Source organism: Idiotropiscis lumnitzeri, chromosome 7, assembly GCF_059441095.1.
Source record: "Idiotropiscis lumnitzeri isolate Australia: NSW breed Sydney's pygmy pipehorse chromosome 7, RoL_Ilum_1.0, whole genome shotgun sequence".
Classification (NCBI taxonomy): Eukaryota; Metazoa; Chordata; class Actinopteri; order Syngnathiformes; family Syngnathidae; genus Idiotropiscis; species Idiotropiscis lumnitzeri.
In genome coordinates, this window is record NC_142397.1 from 8,860,139 (window position 1) to 8,880,989 (window position 20,851).

The 20,851-nt window shown below is 39.5% G+C and overlaps 2 protein-coding genes across 6 annotated transcripts in view; one reads left to right on the plus strand and one right to left on the minus strand.

Moving 5' to 3' along the window:
- Positions 1-2,742, plus strand: part of myo7aa (myosin VIIAa) — a 26,036-nt gene extending 23,294 nt beyond the window's left edge. For all 5 annotated transcript variants that reach the window (XM_088299909.1, XM_088299910.1, XM_088299911.1 and 2 more), the window contains one exon: positions 390-2,742. In XM_088299909.1, the coding sequence (XP_088156035.1) occupies positions 390-482 (93 nt within the window). In that variant the 3' untranslated portion in view covers positions 483-2,742. The remainder of the gene's footprint in view (positions 1-389) is intronic.
- Positions 2,601-18,990, minus strand: gdpd4a (glycerophosphodiester phosphodiesterase domain containing 4a). Its single transcript, XM_088301057.1, has 17 exons — positions 18,897-18,990; positions 13,524-13,587; positions 13,345-13,450; positions 12,401-12,504; positions 12,192-12,285; positions 11,228-11,287; positions 10,871-10,969; positions 10,684-10,777; positions 10,240-10,385; positions 10,059-10,141; positions 8,534-8,684; positions 8,077-8,295; positions 7,686-7,843; positions 7,451-7,598; positions 6,356-6,438; positions 5,703-5,782; positions 2,601-4,688 (listed from the first exon to the last, which is right to left on the minus strand). Exons 1-17 carry the CDS (start codon positions 18,988-18,990, stop codon positions 4,582-4,584), a joined length of 1,890 nt encoding a protein of 629 aa, XP_088157183.1. The 3' UTR covers positions 2,601-4,581.
- Between the last annotated feature and the right edge of the window lie 1,861 nt (positions 18,991-20,851).

Here is a 20,851-nt window from a genome sequence, read left to right on the forward strand (position 1 = left end):
ACTTTTTTAGCATTTCTTTTTTTTTTTACACAGCCTATTGGCACAAATTCTGCCTAGCAACAAGAGCAAATGTGTCATGTGATCAATGGGCAATTTTGAGAATTTTCAATTTCGTTTCTGACTGTGGTTCTGGACAGAAATTCAGCCTATCAACAACGATTAAACACAGGAAATACTTTTAAAATGTTGTCATATGTACGAGCTTATACGCACAAATTCTGCCTAGCAACAATAAATACCTTCCCATTTGCATTTTTTTCTGCCTAGCAACAATTCTTGACTCGAAAAAAACAACTTTATTTTCACTCTGTCCATACTATGTGTCTGCAAACAACTCACTAAGAAAATTAAAGCCCTAATTAATCATTTGTCATCCGCTTTGCTCACAGGGCTACAAGATGGATGACCTGCTGACGTCATACATCAGCCAGATGTTGACCGCCATGAACAAGCAGCGTTCTGAGCGCACTCACACCAAGTGAACGTCTTATTGGCAGGAGGCGGCCGAGCTCGCTCGCCTGCTGCGCCCCATTGGCCAGCACTGCAGCTGGGGGCGGACCTTTGGCCACCAGTTGTGGTGGATGAGTCACCGACCTTCTGTTAACTCGGAACCCTGGAAGCTCCCCGGGGAGAGTTCGGTCGGAAGCGAAAGCGACAATGACCCCGGCGAAGGTCCCAGCAACTACGACAAGCGTTACAGTGATGAGGATGAGCCATCCAGCGAGGACGATTACCTCTGAAAAGAAAATACTTAAAGAGACACTCAGATGAGCTTAACATTGGCACTCGTATCATAGGTTTACATGTAAAAACTACATCGGTACTAAATTCCACCCCCCTAAAGACTCCTTAGTGATTTAGGTTTTTATTTTTTTTGGTAATGAGATTTGCGACAAATTGGCACTCCCTGTGTTTTTTTTTTCCGGTCACACCAGGGAGGCGAGGGTTGTAATATTGCTCGCATTGTCAGTTCTGTTGTCTAAAACGGCGACCGATTGCCACCAAACTGCAAATGCACTCTTGTCCACCTCCACCTGTCAAAGTAAAGCGTTCTGCACAAGTTCACTTATGACAATGTTGACTCCCAATGAGACATGGTGAGAGCAGAGGGGGGCGTGGCCACATTCCTCATTAAAAGGAGGCATTTTTCAAGTCGTCACATATTGCACAATCTCTCCAAAACGAATAGATAAAAACAAAAATAACAAATTTTAGTTTCCTGATCAAAAAAATAAATAAACTAAGCTTGTTAGTGAAAAATGGGCCATCTCGGCTGGCTAATTCCTTTAAGTGTGGGGATTATGAAACCGCACTTTGTGAGACGTGTTAACTGGTCAAATAAATATTTTTTTGGCTGATGAACGTGAATTCTTCTTAACGACAAAGAGGAAACATGTCACAATGATATACTTTGTAAATACATTTTTGTCCATTTATATTTTGCTATTTTACAGACACAAATTCTGCCTACTAACAAGAGGCATTTCATGCAATCGAGCAAGCATGTCATGACCATAAATACTTTTGAATACAGACTAAACTATAATAATAATGCCTACTGAGCCTGTAGGCACTCATTTTCCATAGCAAATAGTAGCAAATGTGAGCAGGAAGTACATTTGGTAATTTGCTGTTTGCATAAATTCTGCACGAATTACAAGACAAAAACATGGCATGTCACCTGGCAATACTTTAAGTTGTACTTTAAAAAAAAACAAAAACAATTTAAAGGCAGGAAATTCTCCATAGCAACGAGGAGCTAACTTACTTTTGTCAATATAGTATATTCAATATTTTCTAATTGACTTCTAGGCAAGAATTCTGCCTAGTAAGTAGCAGCAAATGTGATCAGAAAATACTTTATCAATAGAATAAATGAGTTTACTAGTTAGCATGGTTCTTTTTAGGTAAAAAATAAAAGTGTGGGTCTAGCAATACTAATTCATTTAGTTGAGTAAATTAAAATAAGTAATGTATGCTTTTTGGGGTGTTATTAACATGCTTACATTTTAGGGTCGTAGCATCTTTGTTATCTTAAGTAGTAGCTGGCACATTTTTTCATGTGCTAAATTCATTTTAGCACAATTTAAACAAAGAGCTGTTTAGTGCTTACACAATAATTTTTTTTGCTGCATTAACATTCTCATTTTTGCATTTTAGCATGCAAGCTCAAGCGTCAGCTCGCAGATGTTTGTTAATATCTTGTGACCTTAATTATAACAAACTTTCACTGTGCCAAATTTCTTTTGCTAAATTGTTTTTCTGTGCAAAAGATTTTAATAGAAATTGACCTGTGTAAAATATTACTTGCACTCACAAAAGTAAGTTCAGACCATGTACTTGATGTTGATAATTATGTTATCCGGGTATTTTATCTTGCCATGTACAGTAATATTATTCATTATGACCTTGAGTTTACCGTTTTTCTTTGCAGTCGTCTTCAGATCTCATTACATTTGTACTTTTGCAAATACGAGCCACAAATAATTGGAAAATGTCCTCCCAACACCCCCCAATGTTTTCTATTTTTGTTTGACAGTTGACATGGTAAGAATATTTCGAGAATCCATTCATGCGCTATTCCACTCACCACCACAAAAGATGAGCACAGCACGTTTAATGTCTTGCTCAAAATAAGATTACAAACACATTGAGAGTACCTTTTTTTGAGCTGTTGCTATACTTCCTGTCATCTAATAGAAAATGTGACAATCCTAATGGCATACGATACAATAAAATAGAACAGAATTAGATTGTCACTGTCTCTCATTTAAAATTCTATTCACACTTGGTTTCACTGTCACGTGAAGCCGAGAACCACAAAACTCATCTGTCACCGATGAAAGGCACCTAAAACGCCATGTTAACTCATTCACTACCAGCTGAGTAAACAAAAAAATGACGTATTTAGCCGTCAATGGTATTGAATGAGTTAAGGACTCTTTCCCTAAACGCTTCATGGAACAGGAGTAACTGCCAAAAGCGTTTCGGGGTCTGACACTATTGAGGCATTACGCCGACTTCTATGAAAGGTCAATAAAGGTCATGTGGAAGTGAATCCCATAGCAGCCCGAGAAAAATTTGAGGCCCCTAAAATGCCTCATGAGTGTGACTCCGTCTTTTGAACCCAAGCAACTATGAATCGCCCATCTGTCAAATGTAAAGCATGGTGGCAGCTTGTGGGAAATCGATTGGTTGGTGACAAATAGTTACATGACTGGATTAGTCCGAGGAATGCCTTGGAATGTTTTCCCTTGTTTTGGATTGGAGGGGCTCATACGGTTTTGGGGGATTTCGTTAAAAACACGATTTTGAAGCAACACGTTTTTCCTCATGTTGAGACTGAAGGTTGAACATTGCCGCTAGCTCTTGTTTACTGAAGGAGTGGCGACATTGGGGAAATTCTATTGAGGGTAAAAGCTCACACCACCATTTTGAAGGAAAAAAAACAACTGAAGGTATGAAACAGTATTAGAAATTGAACTTTGGCCTATCGTGTTTATTTCCATGTTGTGGGCTTCCAGGAGGCGTTTGTTTCACAGCAGCTTCCTAAACGCCTCATGGAAGTCTGTTAATTTCAGTTGGGCCAACACAAACCAGAAAATGACAGCGGTTTAACTAATTTGGCACAAAATAAAGCATTTCTGTAACAAACATGGCCTACATTGAGTACATTCACGTAGGTCAGTAGGAACTAAGAGCTACCTTGTGGAGACTCCTGTGGTACATTCACTTTGTCAGTCCATCGCGCAGTGTCCCATTATATCACACTAAAAGAACACATTTAAGACAGCAGTTTAAGTTTTGGTCTAAAGCAGTTGGTATATGCACGTAAAAAAAAATTAACAAATAGGTCCAGAGTGCCATCTTGTCTATCAGAGTCCATCCCGTCCACTCTCTGGAAAATGGAGATTCGTCATCCGATGGGGAATACAAACGTTGGACAAAAATGTGCAATCAATGAGTTCAGGAGTGCAAGTCGCTCTCAAAATGTCCATAAATCTGCTTTTCTTCCCGCCATCTTGTTTTTTTTTTTTTCTCTTTGTCTTCACTGGAAAACATCTAAAAAATGAGTGTGCTTGTGGTTTGAATTCCAAAGTATTGACAGCGCTTCCCCTTTCATTTTAGATTACAGCCTTAATCCAAATTGCAACTAATTGACAGTGTTGAATTTTCTTGTTGTTTGCTGTTTTTATGTGTTGCTGCGCCTTGTGTGTAAAAGTAGCAGCTAACGTAATAAAAAGTAATAGTAACATTTATTCACATTACCGTTAGCCTCTCCATTATCTTTGACTTTGATAGCAAGATAGTTTGGAACATGAGCGTAATGCGACTGAGACGATTAGCATCTTGACGTACATCAACAGCAAGTTGTTTTTGTTTTCATCTGTGCGGCCTGGTCTCAAGTCTACGGTTCTAAATGCTGAGGCGGAATGTTTTCCACTTAATAAACGGGGAGGTTCACTGTTTGTGATTTTTTTTTGTTCCAGAATTGATTCTGTATTGGAATAAGGCTGTTGTAAACTGAAAGGCGGTGTGAATACTTTGTGGATCCACTGGCAACCGAGCGCTCGCATGTTTTTACTCCTCAGTGATGGTGGGCAGATGGGGGTATGCCGGCGACGTGGGTCCACAATGATGCTCCGGTACAACGTTGACACTGGAGATGGACCAGACGTCGCTCAGTTCTGAAAAAGTTGAAATAGGGCGTCATCAGAAGTACAGCCAAGTCAATGATAGATATATTCCATCGGGAAAATTTAAATATCAAGAATTGAAGTTATTCATGTAGACGTTCAGGTTATATACAGTGCAAAAAAAAAATTTGAACATGCGCCCAAAAAAAATAAAATAAAATCATTATTTGGGCCAAATTACAAATCGACAGTCAAAGCGCTTTTTCTGTCATGTGAATGTCTAGAGCAAGGGTGGGCAAAGTATGGTACCGTTCCTTGGTCTGGCATTTACATGATCAAAATCATTTTTCATTTATTTAAATGATTAGTGAATTCTCATGAAATGATCGGTAAAGTGATTGGCGGTTTGACAGTGAACGTGAAATGTTCACGACTGCTTTTGTACAGCAGAATTTGAGTTACAAAGGTTCATACAGGATTTGGACATGCGAGGGCTCATGAATGGTGCGGCGGGTCGAAAACCAAAGGGAGGGAGATGAGGGATCCAGCGAGGGAGTCGGAGACAAAAAGACTCCAGCACATGCAGATGACCTCGAAGGGGTCTAACACACAACGTATACAAAAAAAAAAAAATACAAACACATTGAGACACATGAGCGTATGATCACAAAAAAAGTTGGATTCTCCCATTTTTTTCATGGAAATGTGCGTTCCAATTCGAATTGATTCCCCCCCCCCTTTGCTTAGAAACACAATATTTACAGTACTGACGCGCTCAGCTCATATTGTAAAATGACAACAAAAAACTCATTACATTATTGTATACTTTCTCCAACATTTGCAAAAAATGTTCAAAATTGTGGCTAAATTGCTGCTAAACAAAAATATTTAGCTTGATTGCCTTCCACTTGGCTCCTTGCTTGCCATATGGAAAAAAAAAAGCCATGTTGTTAGTTTAAGCGTTGTACATGGGGGTGGGGGGGGGGGGGGGTGAACATGCAACTACAAAAAAGAAAAAAAGAAAATTGCCTCGCCGCAAAGACAGAATGATCAACGTTGTCATACCCGTCCTAAATTTGCTGTATGGTCCGTTCTCATGAGGCTGACGACTGCCAGACAGGAAGTGCAGACCTCTCTCTCGCCACCTGTATTATCAAAAGCGTGTAGCTCAAATCATTTCAGGACATGATATTAATCAGTTCGAGCCGCCTCCAAAACACAAAAGATATTTTGCAATGTTTTTTGTTTTTTTTTATGAGTAAATGACACTGAAATTTATTTGATTTAGTTTGACAGCAAACTTGACAACATGAGTGGCAATTAACAGCTTAAAGCGTTTACTGCCACGATGCATAATTTACGCTCACAAGTCAAATTAATTTTTTTTTTTTTTTTTAAATCGGAACGACGACTGGTATTTCAAAAACGTCCAAAGTCAGGTGACTTATATCCACACTTATCAAGGCACCACTGTATTATAATTTGTGACTTAACGAAAATGCTACATGTAGTAAGATATTTAGCAGACGTTAGATGAAATGGTTCCCTCTTTAAACTGGACAAGCTACAAACACTAGAAATGTGCTCCGTGCATATACTTTATGATATCAACATATACACAGGCAATGACAATCCATTTTCCTCAGTCTTGGATGACTCAACCTCACGCAGCCGCAACATCTAAGAATGAGCAACGTTTTGCATGTGTATGTACGCACCAATGGAAAATGAAAATGGAGATGATGAAAACTGCAGAAACAGCATCAGTCAGAATCCATATCATGTTATACTCCTCAGGAGTCTGGAAAAAGACAACAAATATAAAAATAAATATAAAACATCCAAGTGAATCTTACCTTTACACTGACACTAAGAGCATCTTAACTCGATTAAATTGAGCAGGAAATGATTTTTTATATGTTGGCATTTTTTAAAAATATTTTGGGATTCATTTAATATTAGTGAAATTTTCGTACCTTTTTGTTTTTTAAATTGACATTTTTTTACATATAGCGCGACCTGTTTACAAAAGGACTTTCATACCATATTTTTATCTAGTATTTTAAAATTACTATCCCCTAATAATCTTAGTAATTTTGTTTGCATACTTTTTGTCTTACAATTGTGCATTTGCAATACAATACAAGGGAACTTTATTTATATAACGCATTTCACAACAGCTGGAGCTGTAACAAAGCACTTTCTATATGGTGTAATATAATTTAGCAGGAACATTTCTTTCTGTTTTTTTTTTGGTATCTATTTTTCAATTGTTTCCCTATTTTTTGGTATTTCCTCTAATTTGTATATTGCCGCTCTCCGGTGAAAAACACTAATGTCCATTTTTTTCCAGATTTTTTATTCTTATGTGAATGGAGTTTCTGCATTAGACATCTAATTAACGTGTATGTTTTTACAGGACACCGACGATGTTTCTTGGCATGTTTCGACAAAAAAATAAATAAATAAATACAAAATCAGGCTTGACCGATTTGCATTTTTTTTCGGCAGATGCGGACCCAATTTGGCAGGATAAAATTCCAATAACTGAATATTCGGCCGATTAGTGTAATAACTTCTTTTTTGTTCTCTTAATGACAGAACATTTTACATTACTTTGTTCCTCGGTATTTGAATAACTTTACAACAGAAAAAAATAATTTATTTAAAAAAAAAATTATCTTATTTGCAAATTTCAAAATAGATAACATTGTCAGATTAAATCAAATGCCTTTTCCTCGGCCTGGTCTTAATTTCTTCTCATATTGTGAATTAAACTGAATGAAGTGAATGCAAGTGAAGTGTTAACACACCATGAGAATAAGGGGCTTGTGGACATTGGCCAGGATGTGTATGGAGTTGGTGGTGACCGACTGTGCACCAGCACACCACGCCAGCGTGTAGAGCCACGGCTGGCTTATCACAAACAAGTTGGTGCTGATATTCATCGAGCTGTACTTGCTGCGGACACGTAAAGAGACACACAAACCTCGTATTCAGAGAGATCCCGGCAAGCTTCCCCACCAATGCAGCTTTGCCAGTGTGTACCTGATTTGTTGTTGCGACATCCTGCCGTAGTGCAGATTGAGAGTGGTGATGTGGTCTTTCTTCAGCGTCTCAATGGAGTAAAGTTCTCCTGAAGTCTGCTGCAGCTCAGGGGCAGCAGCCTGTACCAGATCCCTGTCCTCAGATGGCAGCCATAGCACCTACAAATAAAACATGAAAAATACACTCATGGAAAACATAACAAAAGGAAAATATTTGCTTTGAATACTAGATGAAAAATATGCAGGCAGTGGAAAATAAAATATAAAATACGGAAAATCGGAATGATTTTTTAAATTTTTTCCCCAAAACACCAAATCGTGACTTAAGCAACTATGCTATCTAGCTAACGCTAATGCTATCTAGCTAACGCTATTTCCGACTGGACGCTGACCTGAGAAGAGTTGATATGGTCCAACACCACTTGCAGGGTGACGTTGGTGTATGAGTTTTCGTAAGGATGACCAGAAGGCGGCCTCCACAGGTCAAAGAGAACACGTTGGCCGCTGCGCGACGACATATCCAGGAAGTTGGCCAGCGAGGGAACTGATTGGTTCTTCACCTGCTCACGGTCTGCCTCGCTCAAAGAAGACACGCTGCCAAACGGGTCTCTCTGGAGCAAACAACAAAGAGATGGGATTGTTCGGAAATGTGTTGCCAAACTTTTTTTTAAGCCATGGCACATACACAATTGTTTGGGATAAGTGGAAAACTTATTTTGAATCTTGTCCTTGTCATTTGCTTTTTCTCTAAGCGAAGGTCGTGGACTAAAAATTCTTCAAAAGATTTTGGTGCGAATTTTTTTATTTATTTTTTTTTTATTTAAGGCCATACAAGTGTGTTTCTCTTACAGATAAGAACCATTCGCCAGCGTTCAGCTGCTGCAGCTCAGCCCAGGTGAACATGGAGGCTTCCAGGTGTGTTCTGTTTGGGAAAACATCCGCGACGTTGGTGGTTCTCTTCAGGGTGGAGTCGTGCATCAGGAAGGGAACGCCGTCATAGCTAGAGAGAGCAGATGCCACAATAATGCTTTCATCATCATTCTCACATTCACAGTGTCAAAAGTAGTGCTTGACTGCATTTTTGGTACCAAGTAATTGGGGCGCTTCAATCAGACAAAAGTAGTGCTTTGTTATTTTGGTGCCAAGGAACTATTATGATCTGAAATGAGGATTGTCATTTAGACAAAAGTAGTGATTGGCCACCATCTTGTGTTGTCTTGGTACCAACTATGTTGCAGTGAATTGAGGAATTTAGACATTTGCGATCCTTTAATGGCATCAATTCGCAACAAGTTTTCGCTAAACTGAGCAGAACCCCGCAATTAATTCAAACGCTGTTAATCCAAACCAACTCCCGCAAAAAAATGTTGATAGGGCAGACATTCGAATGAAACACGGGGTGCAGATGAAAGGCTCGAGGTCGTCTAGGGTCACCAAAGGGGCCAGCTGGCGCACCGCGGGGCCGACACCCACGATGCCCGCGGAAGGAAATCATCTTATTGTTATGTGTGTGTTGGATCCGTGCCTTTAACTCATTCAATACCATTGACGGCTAAATACGTCAAAGAGCCATTTTTTTACTGGGCTGGTCGTGAATGAGTTAACGAACTCACAAAATTAAGATGAGGCACTCGCCACTGAAAAATGAACCCTGAGGCTCCTGGTGTGCCACTAATCCAGTTTCTGTTTTCCGGCCGTGATGCTGCGCGCTAACCTGCCAGGAGTTGTTGGTGTGTGGGAGTGCAGAGGGCTAACCGGATTAGCCGTGGTGCTAAGATGATTAGTGCACACGAGCATCAGGGCACACCTCATCCGCTCGATCGCCTAACTTCCACGTTGATTTTAGCAGTGAGAGAGAACACAGCTTGACCCAAATTATGCCGCGTTCAGCATCAAAGAGGAAAAACACACACACGAAAATCAACATGAACTCGCTTTCTCTCACACACCCAGTCTCTCTCTCTCTCAGTCCCACAGAAACCGCCCAATTTTGACCTGAATCCTACACGCGTTACACACACAACCACTCATCAACACACACTCACTCTCACACACACTTCTAATCTCGCTCCAAAAACACTCATCACACACACACACACACGCTCTAACGCTAACCCTCACACACTCTCACTCCAAAACTCACATGCTAAAAGAACTCACATGCTGTTTCGGTCTCACTTCTCACACATTCACTTTCACACACGCAGACACTCTTATGCTCTCTTTACACAATTACACATGCTGAAAAACACACACTCACGTACACAAAAATACACACAAAGAATGCCACGCGCTGTTATACAGGACCAGTCGCTCTCTCTCTCACGCAATCTCACGCCCGCACACACACACACACACACACACACAGTAGTACCTGATGGTGACATCGGTTTCCAGTCCGTCTCCTCCAGCTTCCACCGCCTTCTCAAAGGACATGAGCGTGTTCTCCGGAGCTAGCTGACACCCAAAGAACCACAAGAATCAGCCTCCAGGCTCTTCGTACGCGGACACGCCTCAGTGAGGCCCTCACTCGCGATTTGATTCAAGTGTCTCACCATGGGTGCCCCTCTGTGTCCGATGAGCGTCGGAGCAGCTCCCAACGTCCCCGCGTCTCTAATGCATGGCGAGTACATTCCCAGCGGGACCAGGTAAAGAGCGAACAGCACGGACAGGTAAAGGACCAGAACGGCCACCTGACGCACTGCTGGAGAAGTCTTTTTGTTTCAATTTTACAATGTAAACAAGAATTTTCAGTGTGACTTTTACCCGCAAGAACATTTCAAACATACTGTATGAACATTTCCAAGCCGGTAAAAAAAAAAAAAAGTAGAAACCTCAAGTCCAAATTTAGAATAGCACGATGTCAGTGAAGTGCCACGTTGTGTCACTGCATAGTATGTTAGCATTAAACTGACTTTTGTCTGTATTTCAAAGTATTTAATTAGATAATATTGACAGTGATAAATAATATCATATCACAGTCCAGTCAGGTGGCCTACCTCTCTTTTTCATGCAAAAGAAGTGTAAGGCAACGGGCCAGGATATGATGGACATGATTAGGACGGCTGCCACATGGAGCACGGGCCCCGTCACCTGACAAAACATCAGGATAGCAAAATTAGCCACAGATGAGGGACAAGAAAGTCATGTCATGTTTTTTTTTTTTTTTTTATTATTCTTGCCAACCTGAAGTGAAAGCACAAGTGTGGTCCATTCACTGCTCCACAAGTTGGACAGGACGGCCCCCGCAAGCAGGTAGAAGGCCAAAGTCATCATGATGCCAGTCTGACACAAGCAAGCCACAAAACTACACTTAGGTACAGTGCTACCTTGACTTATAACCTGAAGTTTCCACCATAAATCAATTGAAATGCCATTAATTAGGGCTTGAATGTTATTGAATTTTTTTTAGGCTGATGTTGAGTCAGATATTTAAGAGAATAAAATTCTGATAACCAATTAATCGGCTGAGTAATTAAAAAAAATACCGAAGAAAAAGTTTTTTTTTTTTTGGGACAAGTGGACAAAGTGCTGATCATCTACCTTGTGGCTCCAATGAAGGTACAAGCGTTGGCTCTCAGACAGAAGACACACAGCCAACACCTAAGTGACATTTGTCAATATTATTAGACATGGGTTAAACCATTCTCACAAAATTAGTAATAAATAAACACTTTAAAAATTTGAATTTTTTAAAAATTTAAACAAAATTATTTATAAATAATTTAAAAATTAGAATACTTTTGAATTAAACTAAAAAAATTAATAAACTTTTGCATCTGCAGTTAACGTTTTTTCAAATCAATATAACTGATAAACGATAATTCCACTAAAATTAGATTGACTGAATCATGTTGAAATAAAGAAGCTTATATAAATATTTTTTATTACATCATTGTCAATTACTATTTATTTCTAAATAAAAGTATTTTAAAAAATGAGACAAAGGTTAAGATATTTTTATGCTAACGCCTCAAGACACTAAGTTAGTTGTACCCCCTCATGTACGCGGTTTCATTTTTTTTTTTCATGTTTTTTCGGCCCACGTAACATTTTTCATTATTGTGTGTCAATAAAATGTGGGGGTTTTTTTTGGTACTATGTATCTTGAACGACACCAAATAAATATATGTATTTTTATTTATATTCTTTGGTCCGAATACCCGATTAGTTGATAGAATTTTCACGAAGATATCCAAATACCAAAATATTCGACAGCTGCAGCCCTACTTGTAAGCATGTTTGGTTTCTGATGTCATTGTCAACTTGTGCTACCGTATTTATCTTTGTATGCTAGCTAAGACTATTGCCGAGCCTCACGTGAATAATTCAACCCCTGAAAAGATATTTCTGTAGCATGCGTTCATGACTGCGTACATGTTAGATGCATCGGATTGATGCTGTAAGATCCGCACCGGTTTAAGTCCTTTGCTAGAATTTTGTGATATATCTACGGAATTAAATACCCCATGAATCATGTTCGTTCACTGTAATGCATCATGCATACCAATAGGAGTGCAATGTACGTGAAGAGAGCAGCAGCCACCACCAGCAAAACCAGCGACCAAGGGAACCAGAAACCCAAAATGCCAAAGCTGAACCTAACAATGTATGGTAGGAAAGAAAAATCAATCTCTCCTGAAGGACAAGTGTGCGTGTGTATGCATGGTGTGTGTTTGCGCGTGTGCATGTGTGTGTGGTGATCTGAGGACCCACCAGTCAAAGTCATCATAGTCATTTTGAGCTTGGATCCAAAAATAGAGGAATACTAAACTTGTAAAGAAAGTGATAATAAGGAGGACAAAACTGCCGCACTCCACCTGTAACACATGCGATGCACATAACTTAAGTTTTGATACAAAGAGTAGCTCAATCACTGCTTTGAATACGGAATTCTTTCTAAAACTTTCAGATACATTCCTCCAATGCTACCGCTAATTGAACATAGCTTAAATGTGCACCCCTAAACATCAAGGAATTATAATTTTTGTAATGCTTCAACTGTAGTATTCAAAAACCTATCACAAGAAGTGTTGCAAGTCATAAGCTGTTGTTTCTAAGATGCTTTGCGTGTGTGAAGCACATTGAATTGCCTGTATGAATTGTGATATATAAATCAAGGTATCTTGTTAATGAGAGCAGTCGAGATAAACTCCCATTGACAGGCTATTAGAAAATTTGTACAAATTACGGGACATTCCTTCGCTGTAGCAACACATTGACAGGTAATATAACAATACGCAAAGAATACGTGAAAAATGAATTCAAGTTGAAACGCTTGATCGCAATGTTCCCCTTCTACTCTTCTACTCCCTACATGAATGGCACCACACCGCCCCTAAGAGGCCTACATGTGCACTGCAGCAATTATTGAGTTTCTTATTCTTTCTTATTCTTATCCTCATTGCTATTATTCTCAATGTTATTTTACTTTTTATTAAAGGTTGAGTTTTGGTGGTTGAATACAAAGTTATGAAATTGATAAAAAAAAAAATCATGCTTAATTTCCATATCAAAGTGATTTTTTTAAAGAGACTGGTGTGTTTAATTCCCACTATAAACAGACAACATGAGCAGAATTGATTTAGAGAATGTGTGAGTCTAAGTGAAAGTGAGTGTGTGTGTGTGAGATGTGTGGGGGTGTGTGTGTCTGTGTGTACCTTGCTGCAGCAGCACTCTCCCGACTGTACTCGCGATCTTTGGTATCGTCTCCATTGGCAACCGAACAAGCCAGCGATGCAGGAGACAAACGGCTGGTGTTCATACCTGCAAGAGGAATTGACGTCAACAAGGCTCGGTAACGAGTAGACCGAAGCAGACGAGTTTGACAACGGGCTACCTTTGCAGCAGCTGCCGCCGCACCACCTTTAGCTTCCCCAGCTTCAGACAGGTCGCAGGCCACCCTCAACCGCAGGCCAGCATCGCAGGATGACAATGAGGGGACGCGACGGAACGGAATCTTGTCCTCCTCACGATCTCTACTTGGAAAAAATAAGCATCATTTTCTTAACGGAGAATCCTGACGAGAATTTCCCAAGAATTTAAGAATGGCTGCTTCTAACTAAAATAGCAAGACTTGAAAATGTTGCTTTAACACTGCAAAACAAAATAGCTGACTTGTCACTTTTTGTGCACCCCGTTCTGATAAACATGTTTACTATAGTTCGCCTCAATCTCGTGTTCCAAATTTATTATCAATTTAAAAAATGTGTTTTAGATTTTCAGTGACTCATTTTTCAAATTCGCAAAAATGTCCAAATTGACTCTAGAACAAACCAAAATGGCTGACTTCCTGTTCAAATTGGGGCACGGGTCCAAAAGATTTTTTGGTGCATCCTGTCAAAACATGTGCACCCAATTTCATGATGATCTATGAAACGAGTATTATGGACTTATTTTCTGGATTTGCATATGAGACCAAATTGACACTAGAATGGTTGCGTCACACCAAATTGTCAGACTTCCTGTTCAATTTCCAGTATGGGTCCTTGAGACTTTTTATGCGTCCTGATCAAAGTTGCGTCATTGTTGCTGTGGCAACTGTGACATCACATGCGCTGTCACAATTATTGGTGCTACTGGGAGAGAGGGAGGAGAGGAGACCAAGCAGCAGGAGTCGTTAAAAGAAATAAAAAATGGTGACGAACATGTGATAAAACTCAATGAGGTCTGCAAAGAATATCCCCTCAGGAGGAAGAGGACAGAAAAGACATGAGAAAATGACTTAGGTCAGAAAAGGTAAAAAGAACAGGGAGGCAAGATGAAGTTGACTTATCTTAGTGAGATCACTAAACTAAAGCAAATTTCACGTTCCGTACTTAAACGCGAACAGTCCCCACTGAAAGTATTGGAACGACACGGTCAATTCTTTTGTTTTTGTTGTACAGTAAACGAAAGACCAATGAAAATATTAATCACACACAACATTTGTGAATTACATCTTATATTTCATGCTATGTACGTTTAGAAGGGTTAAAAACAAAACTTTTATTTGAAGCCACCTACTTTTCAAGTAAGCAAAAGTATTGGAAGAGAAAGTAACTTAAAATGACCGAACCCTTCCTTGAAGCCTGCAATCCATTTACTTCAAATTCCTAATTGGCAAGTTTGTTTTTCGTTATTGCGGCAAGACGGCTTCCAAGATGTCACATGGAACTGATGTGTCATTTAGGTATGGGCCAATTACAGGTTTGACGATTTGCTGTGGTCTTCAGTCACGGTTTCATTAACTCATTTACTACCATTGACGGCTAAATACGTCAAAGATCCATGTTTTTTTTTTTTTTTACTCGGCTGGTAGTGAATGAGTTAACCCCCAATGCTGGCTATGACTGGGAATGAGAGCTTCTCTTTTTTGAAGAGATTTCGAAGCAGGGCACAATATCATTGGCTGCTTGCAAAGTTTTGGAAACAAGTCACCTAGCTGATGTTAATTGTCACCATTTTTCCCTCCTCCTCGGCGAGCAGTAAAGGACTAAAAGCAGGAGAGACACTGCTAACACGGATGCCTTTTTGCTCTATGCATTGCCCTGAAAGAATGGTGCCAGCAGGTACTAGTTAGCCCCAAGTGCCACATGAGAAGCCCATGGGTCTGTCCTAAAAAGAGCTCACCAGCGGTGGGTCACAGTGACTTACAGAGAATTAAAACTGATTTCTTTATTTATGTAAACTTCACATGGTACATGTTTCTTCTGTACCAAATATTCTATATTTATTTAAATATAACATTTTGTATACAATTGGGAAAATCTTTTTTTTTTTTAAAGGTCAATTTGCAATGAATATGGTTCAACAGGAGGAGGTCAAAACCTAAATCTGTTCGATTGTGTGAACACCAGCCGGAGGAGACAGGACCCACGATACAATGGTCCTCTGTTTGAGTGTGTGTGCGTGCATGCGTCCACACATTGCTGTTACTTCATGCAGCTATACTGTGTGAGACGAACATTAAGTCACTGTAATTAAAAAATAATCCCTTAACAGACTTAAAGTTGGATTTTGGTAATCCCCCAACAAATAATGAACATGCGGAGGCCGGATTTATTTGTTCCAAAAGGCGTGCCAATGATCAGAGGCACACAAAACTAACACTCATGTTAAAAGTAATAAACCCACTGAGGAGATGAAAGTGTGAAAGAAATAATCTGCTCCAAGTGGGGCTCTGTGTAAAAATTCAATTTGGAAACTTTTTTGCACATGACAGCAAGGGACTGCGCTGCAATTTATCATGTTTTGAGCATCTGTAAGCAAAATGCCGGATGCTATTTTTATTTTTTTTTTCAATTGAACCACAAAAACATGTTGCGTTTGTCAAGGTATAGCATTCATGGACAGCCACAAAGAGAGCAAAGGGGGTGAGAATAAGATTGTGGATACTTAAGGTAAATCTCAACGTGCTACTCAAAGATTCGTCATCCATCATGTTGTCAGAACCTTGAACAAGTAAATGAAAGCAATCCATCAGAACAAAATTTGATGTGAAATGTCAATTTAACCTCTGTAAATCACGATTACAATACTGAGATAATATGCTCTAAGCTTTTTTTTTTTTTTTTAAACACTTAATTCTATTTTTTTTTATTTTGCCCATTCTGAACAAAAACACCAATAAAAATAGCATAAAAGTGCGTTAAGAGTTGTAGTAGTATTGTTACATTTTTTACGATACCCATTCCTACTCACGCGTATTATGCAGAGTCCTATTCTCACCTGTAGCCTAATTTATTTGTACTTGTATGTACTACTATTTTATCAATTGTAGTGGACCTTGCATTGAGCTTGTTATTTCCCCAGTTGACCAATTGCAAATCATCTGTAATATAATTTATCTGAATGACTCACTCCGTCCGTATTGTAGTGCCTGGTATATTTCAGTCCAACATCTTCACAGGCAGACAGGCTTTGATGAGAAAAAACAGTAACTGCTGCAAACTAACTCAATTAATAACTCAATTGATCTTTCCTAGGCCTAGCGGCTTAGATAATGAATGGATGGGATAAAACCATTTGAGTTTTTGTCAACAAAGCATTGTGGCAAAATGTTGTGACTCACCTTAAAACAGAAAACTAGCAAATCAACACAAGGTCCGAACCTGACCAAATGTTTCACCGAGCAACATAAAATTTGGTATGCATGTCTAGACCCACAATTATTCCTTTCAAGTTTGATGGCTCTTTGAAGTGCCGCCTGGGAGTTTTGCTTTGAAAATGCAGCTCCTGAAGCCCGCTTTACGCAGCAACACGAAAATTGGTAGAAAAGTCTAACATGAGCTGAGCAGACCCACACAAAAAAATTCAGAAGAAGCCATGCTCGAATAGACACAACTTAATCAGCTGTGCGCAGGTGGATGAGAATAAAAATTTCCCCTCCAAAGAGATTCACTTAGCAACATGAAATTTGGGAAACATATATATGATGAGCAGACTTGCAAAAAATCTCAAGAAGCCATGTCTGAAAAGACACAGGAAGTCTGACATTTTGTTTTAAAAATGCAATTTCGCAGTGAAATTGATTCAGTTGTGCCAATTCAGGTTAAAAGAAAAAAAATCAACTCCCAGTCATCTTCACAACAACATGAAATTTGCTAGACATTTATATCATGAGTAGAGCGACAAAAAGGTTTCAAGCATAAACGACCAAAGAGACATTACAGGTGCAATTTGGACGTTAAGTGGCAAATGCAAATGCTGTATTGTATATTGTATATAGTGCACTATTCTTGATGTACTTTTATTCTCGAATACATTTCTGAATGTGTCTTTTAGTTAATTGAGGCAGTACTTTTACTTAAATCGAAGGACAATTGTTTTGTTCTGCACAAGTGTCTGTACTTCTACTTCAGAAGCGTGAATATTTGCGTCATCTCTAGAAGTGTACACGCACCAGTTAAGTTTTAGTTTCAACAGCGATAACAGAGGTGATTAAAAAAATGTCTAATAAAAAAAGTGCTAAAATACAGGATATTATTCTCAAAGTTTGGTAAGCAGTAAAGTATGATCACAATTGCGCCTAAAAAACGTTTAAAAGACACAAACAGTTCTCCCTGCACAAAACTGACCGGCATGTTCGACGTTTAAGTCTTAATAAACGACAATACGCGAGCACAAATCAGCTTTTTGACAAAAGAAACCTTGAGATATCGTCCAACCTTAGAAGCACCGTAGTTTGACCGCTGCTGTTATATTTCGAGGAGCTGCAAGCGCGCCGCCGCCGCAGTGGAGGTCTGGAGCCTGTACGAGTCGCGGGCGCGCGCGCGCGCGCGTTTGCAACCACCGCGAGGTGGGGATGACTTTTTTTCTTACTCAACTACTGAACACAACACACGTGCACGATATAACATATACAACCACAGTCTACGTGAAAAGGGAAATTGGAGCAAAAGGTACTACATGGGAAAAAATGCTGCAGGTTTGAAAACATTAAATATAATTTTGAAAAGAATTCCGGACATAATGATTTGCAGCTTTATCACTTACATTTTGGACATACGCAGCAGAGATGAGGAACCTTCGAGAAGCCTTTGATTTCTGGTATTGCCCCGAATATAATCAGTGCCAGGCGTCACAGGTAACGGTGACAAAAAAAAAAAAAAAAAAAAGATCGTGACAAAGCTGTGCGTCATTGCGTCACAAGCACTGGAAGCCACGTTCTGAGTGCGTCACGTGAGCGCAAGCAGCGTTTCCATGGTAAGCACAGGTATGGAGAAAATAAGGAATGAAGGAAATAAACTAATAAAACATCATTTGGAGGAAATTAGGTTTGCTACATTCACAAAGCTTTTCAAACCTTTTCACAAGCCCAGTGTTTCTTTATAATTTAACTAGTGAAATACAAAAAAAGTTGATAACCTTTTCACAGGACACGCATACGCGTATACACGATAATCATTTTTTTAATCGCTTAGACGTGACGTCAGCCCCTGAAAATAGTTTTTTATGTTTATGTTCTCGGTGACAAATGTGAGCAGGTGATAATGGTAATACGGTGTTTAAATATACTCTGTGAGTGCTTCTTGACGGGATAATAAAATAGTTACATACTGAATGTGTGTGCTAGCTAGCGCGATAGCGCTCATTAGTAAGCAGCAGCCCAGATGATATCGCACACTCTTCTTTGTAAATTGCATTTAAAATGAATAAGTCATCCAGTGAATACGATACAAACAGTCCCCCGTCTATTCCACATCTAGAGAATGATAGGCGCCCGGTTTACCGACGTGTCTACTTGGCGGCCATGTTGGGAGGGGCAACGTTCCCATCAAATCATAGGTGTCAAATTCCGGTGTTCGAGGGCCGCTCGCCTGCATGTTTTAGATTTTACATTCAAATGACCAGGATTGTTATCAGGCTCCCGCAGAGCTTTCTGGTGAGTTCATCATTTGAATCTGGTGTGTTAGAGCAGGGAAACATCTAAAACATGAAGTTGGGATAGTGTGGCCCTTGAGGACCGCGGTTTGACACTTGTGCATCAAATACAATGCAAGAATGTTGACATTAAGTCGGAATGTGCTCATTTCTCAACCGATTTTCATGAGGTTTACTTTCTGTTAATTCTAAAACATGTGCTATCTGTGCAGAATGTTTAGGGAGGAGGAAGCTTTTTTTTTTTTTTAAACATGAAATGTTATATTCCCAGGTGCCATTGTGCAATGCATGCGACTTTATCCACTATGGAGCGCAATGTGCTAGCATCCCAGTGGGCACCGGATGCCAATTCAACATGAGTATGACATCAAAATTATTATATTATATTATATAATATATATATTATATTATATTAAATAATAAATATATATATAAACGGGTGTCAAATTTATGTGGAATTGACATCAGATGCCCACTGGGATCCTTTGTTTTTGGTTTGTTGCCCTCCATAAACATGGAATCTACTATTTGCCCCTAGCATAGCGTCGCCAAAGTTACTCATCATGCACCTTTAAACCCAATGTTTTTTTTTACTCTAATGAATTAGATGTTTTTATATCCTGAATACCCTTTACATTTTTTCATCACGAATACATAAGGCCGGTAACGTGTATTCTGTGCCCGTACGGGTTTTTGTATGGTTCTGTGTGTCTGCCAGTGCGTGTAACTGTGTTAGTGTGTACTGAATACGTGTGCGTGTGTGTTTCTATCTGTCCATTCGTGAGTGCTTGTGTGACGGGGTGTATTTTGTGTTGCATGTGCGCCTGTTTGTTTTTTCTTTGTGCACGTGTGTCTGTTTGTGTGCGTTTGATGGGCATTGATGTCCAATAGTGTGTAGGTCTGCCCTTGCATGTGTGTGTGTGTGTCGGTGTGTGTCATGTCTATGTTAGTGTACCGTACGTGTTTGTGTGTCTTTTGTGTATATGTGTGTTATTCATCTCTCTGCAGTGCTCTTCCTCTGCAGTGTTGGCTGTTATGTAATGTAATGAAAAAAGGGGGTGAGGGGAGGGGATGCAAAGAGGCATCGAACAATATGCATGCACACACACACACACACGCACTCACCCCCCCCCCACACACACACATGTATATAGCACAAAATGACTCTTGGAGTACACGTATTTTTAGCATTTATGAATATTTTACCTTGATTCTTAGGAGACATTAACCAGAAAGCTTCACCTTTGAGGGAGGGGTGGGAGTTGACATGTTTCTGGATTCAAAGTGATGACAGGATGAAAGAGAAGTCAAGTTTTTGTAGTAGGTAGTCAATTGACAGAACTCACTTTTGTCTTTTCATCTTGTCATTGAGCACAGCTCCATAATGATAGTTGCAAGCAAATTGATTACACTTTTGATTCAATTAAATTAGTAGTTTATACAAGTTAGTTGATGAGAGAAATATGACATAACTCATTTCATGGCTTAACAGCCCCAGTCTGATAAAGTTGCAACCGAAGGATTTTGTTATATTTTCTTTTAATTTTACAAGCAGGCAGCACGTTCCACAAGTGGTCCGCACGTATGCCTCACAGTTCTATGGTTTGGGGTTTGAATCTGGGCTCCAGTCATCATGCGTGGCTGCCATTTTGGTTCAAAGCAGACCTTTGAGGGTTTTCATACGGGACTTAATAATGGAAAGAGTCAAATAGCTCTCATTATGATTGTTTTGTAGGAATTGAACGTATTTTTGGTATAGTATGTGGTGCCATGTGGTATGTTTTCAAGGCAGGAAGCCAAACA

What these genes read in the sequence shown, in the direction of transcription:
- gdpd4a (XM_088301057.1), bottom strand. Translation starts at nt 18,990, where the DNA reads ATGCAGGCGAGCGGCCCTCGAACACCGGAATTTGACACCTATGATTTG. An exon ending in GAGAGTGCTGCTGCAGCAAG is followed by an intron (nt 12,505 to 13,344) that starts GTACACACAGAC and finishes CATGTGTTACAG; the next exon opens with GTGGAGTGCGGCAGTTTTGT. An exon ending in ATGTCGCAACAACAAATCAG is followed by an intron (nt 7,599 to 7,685) that starts GTACACACTGGC and finishes ACGTGTCCGCAG; the next exon opens with CAAGTACAGCTCGATGAATA.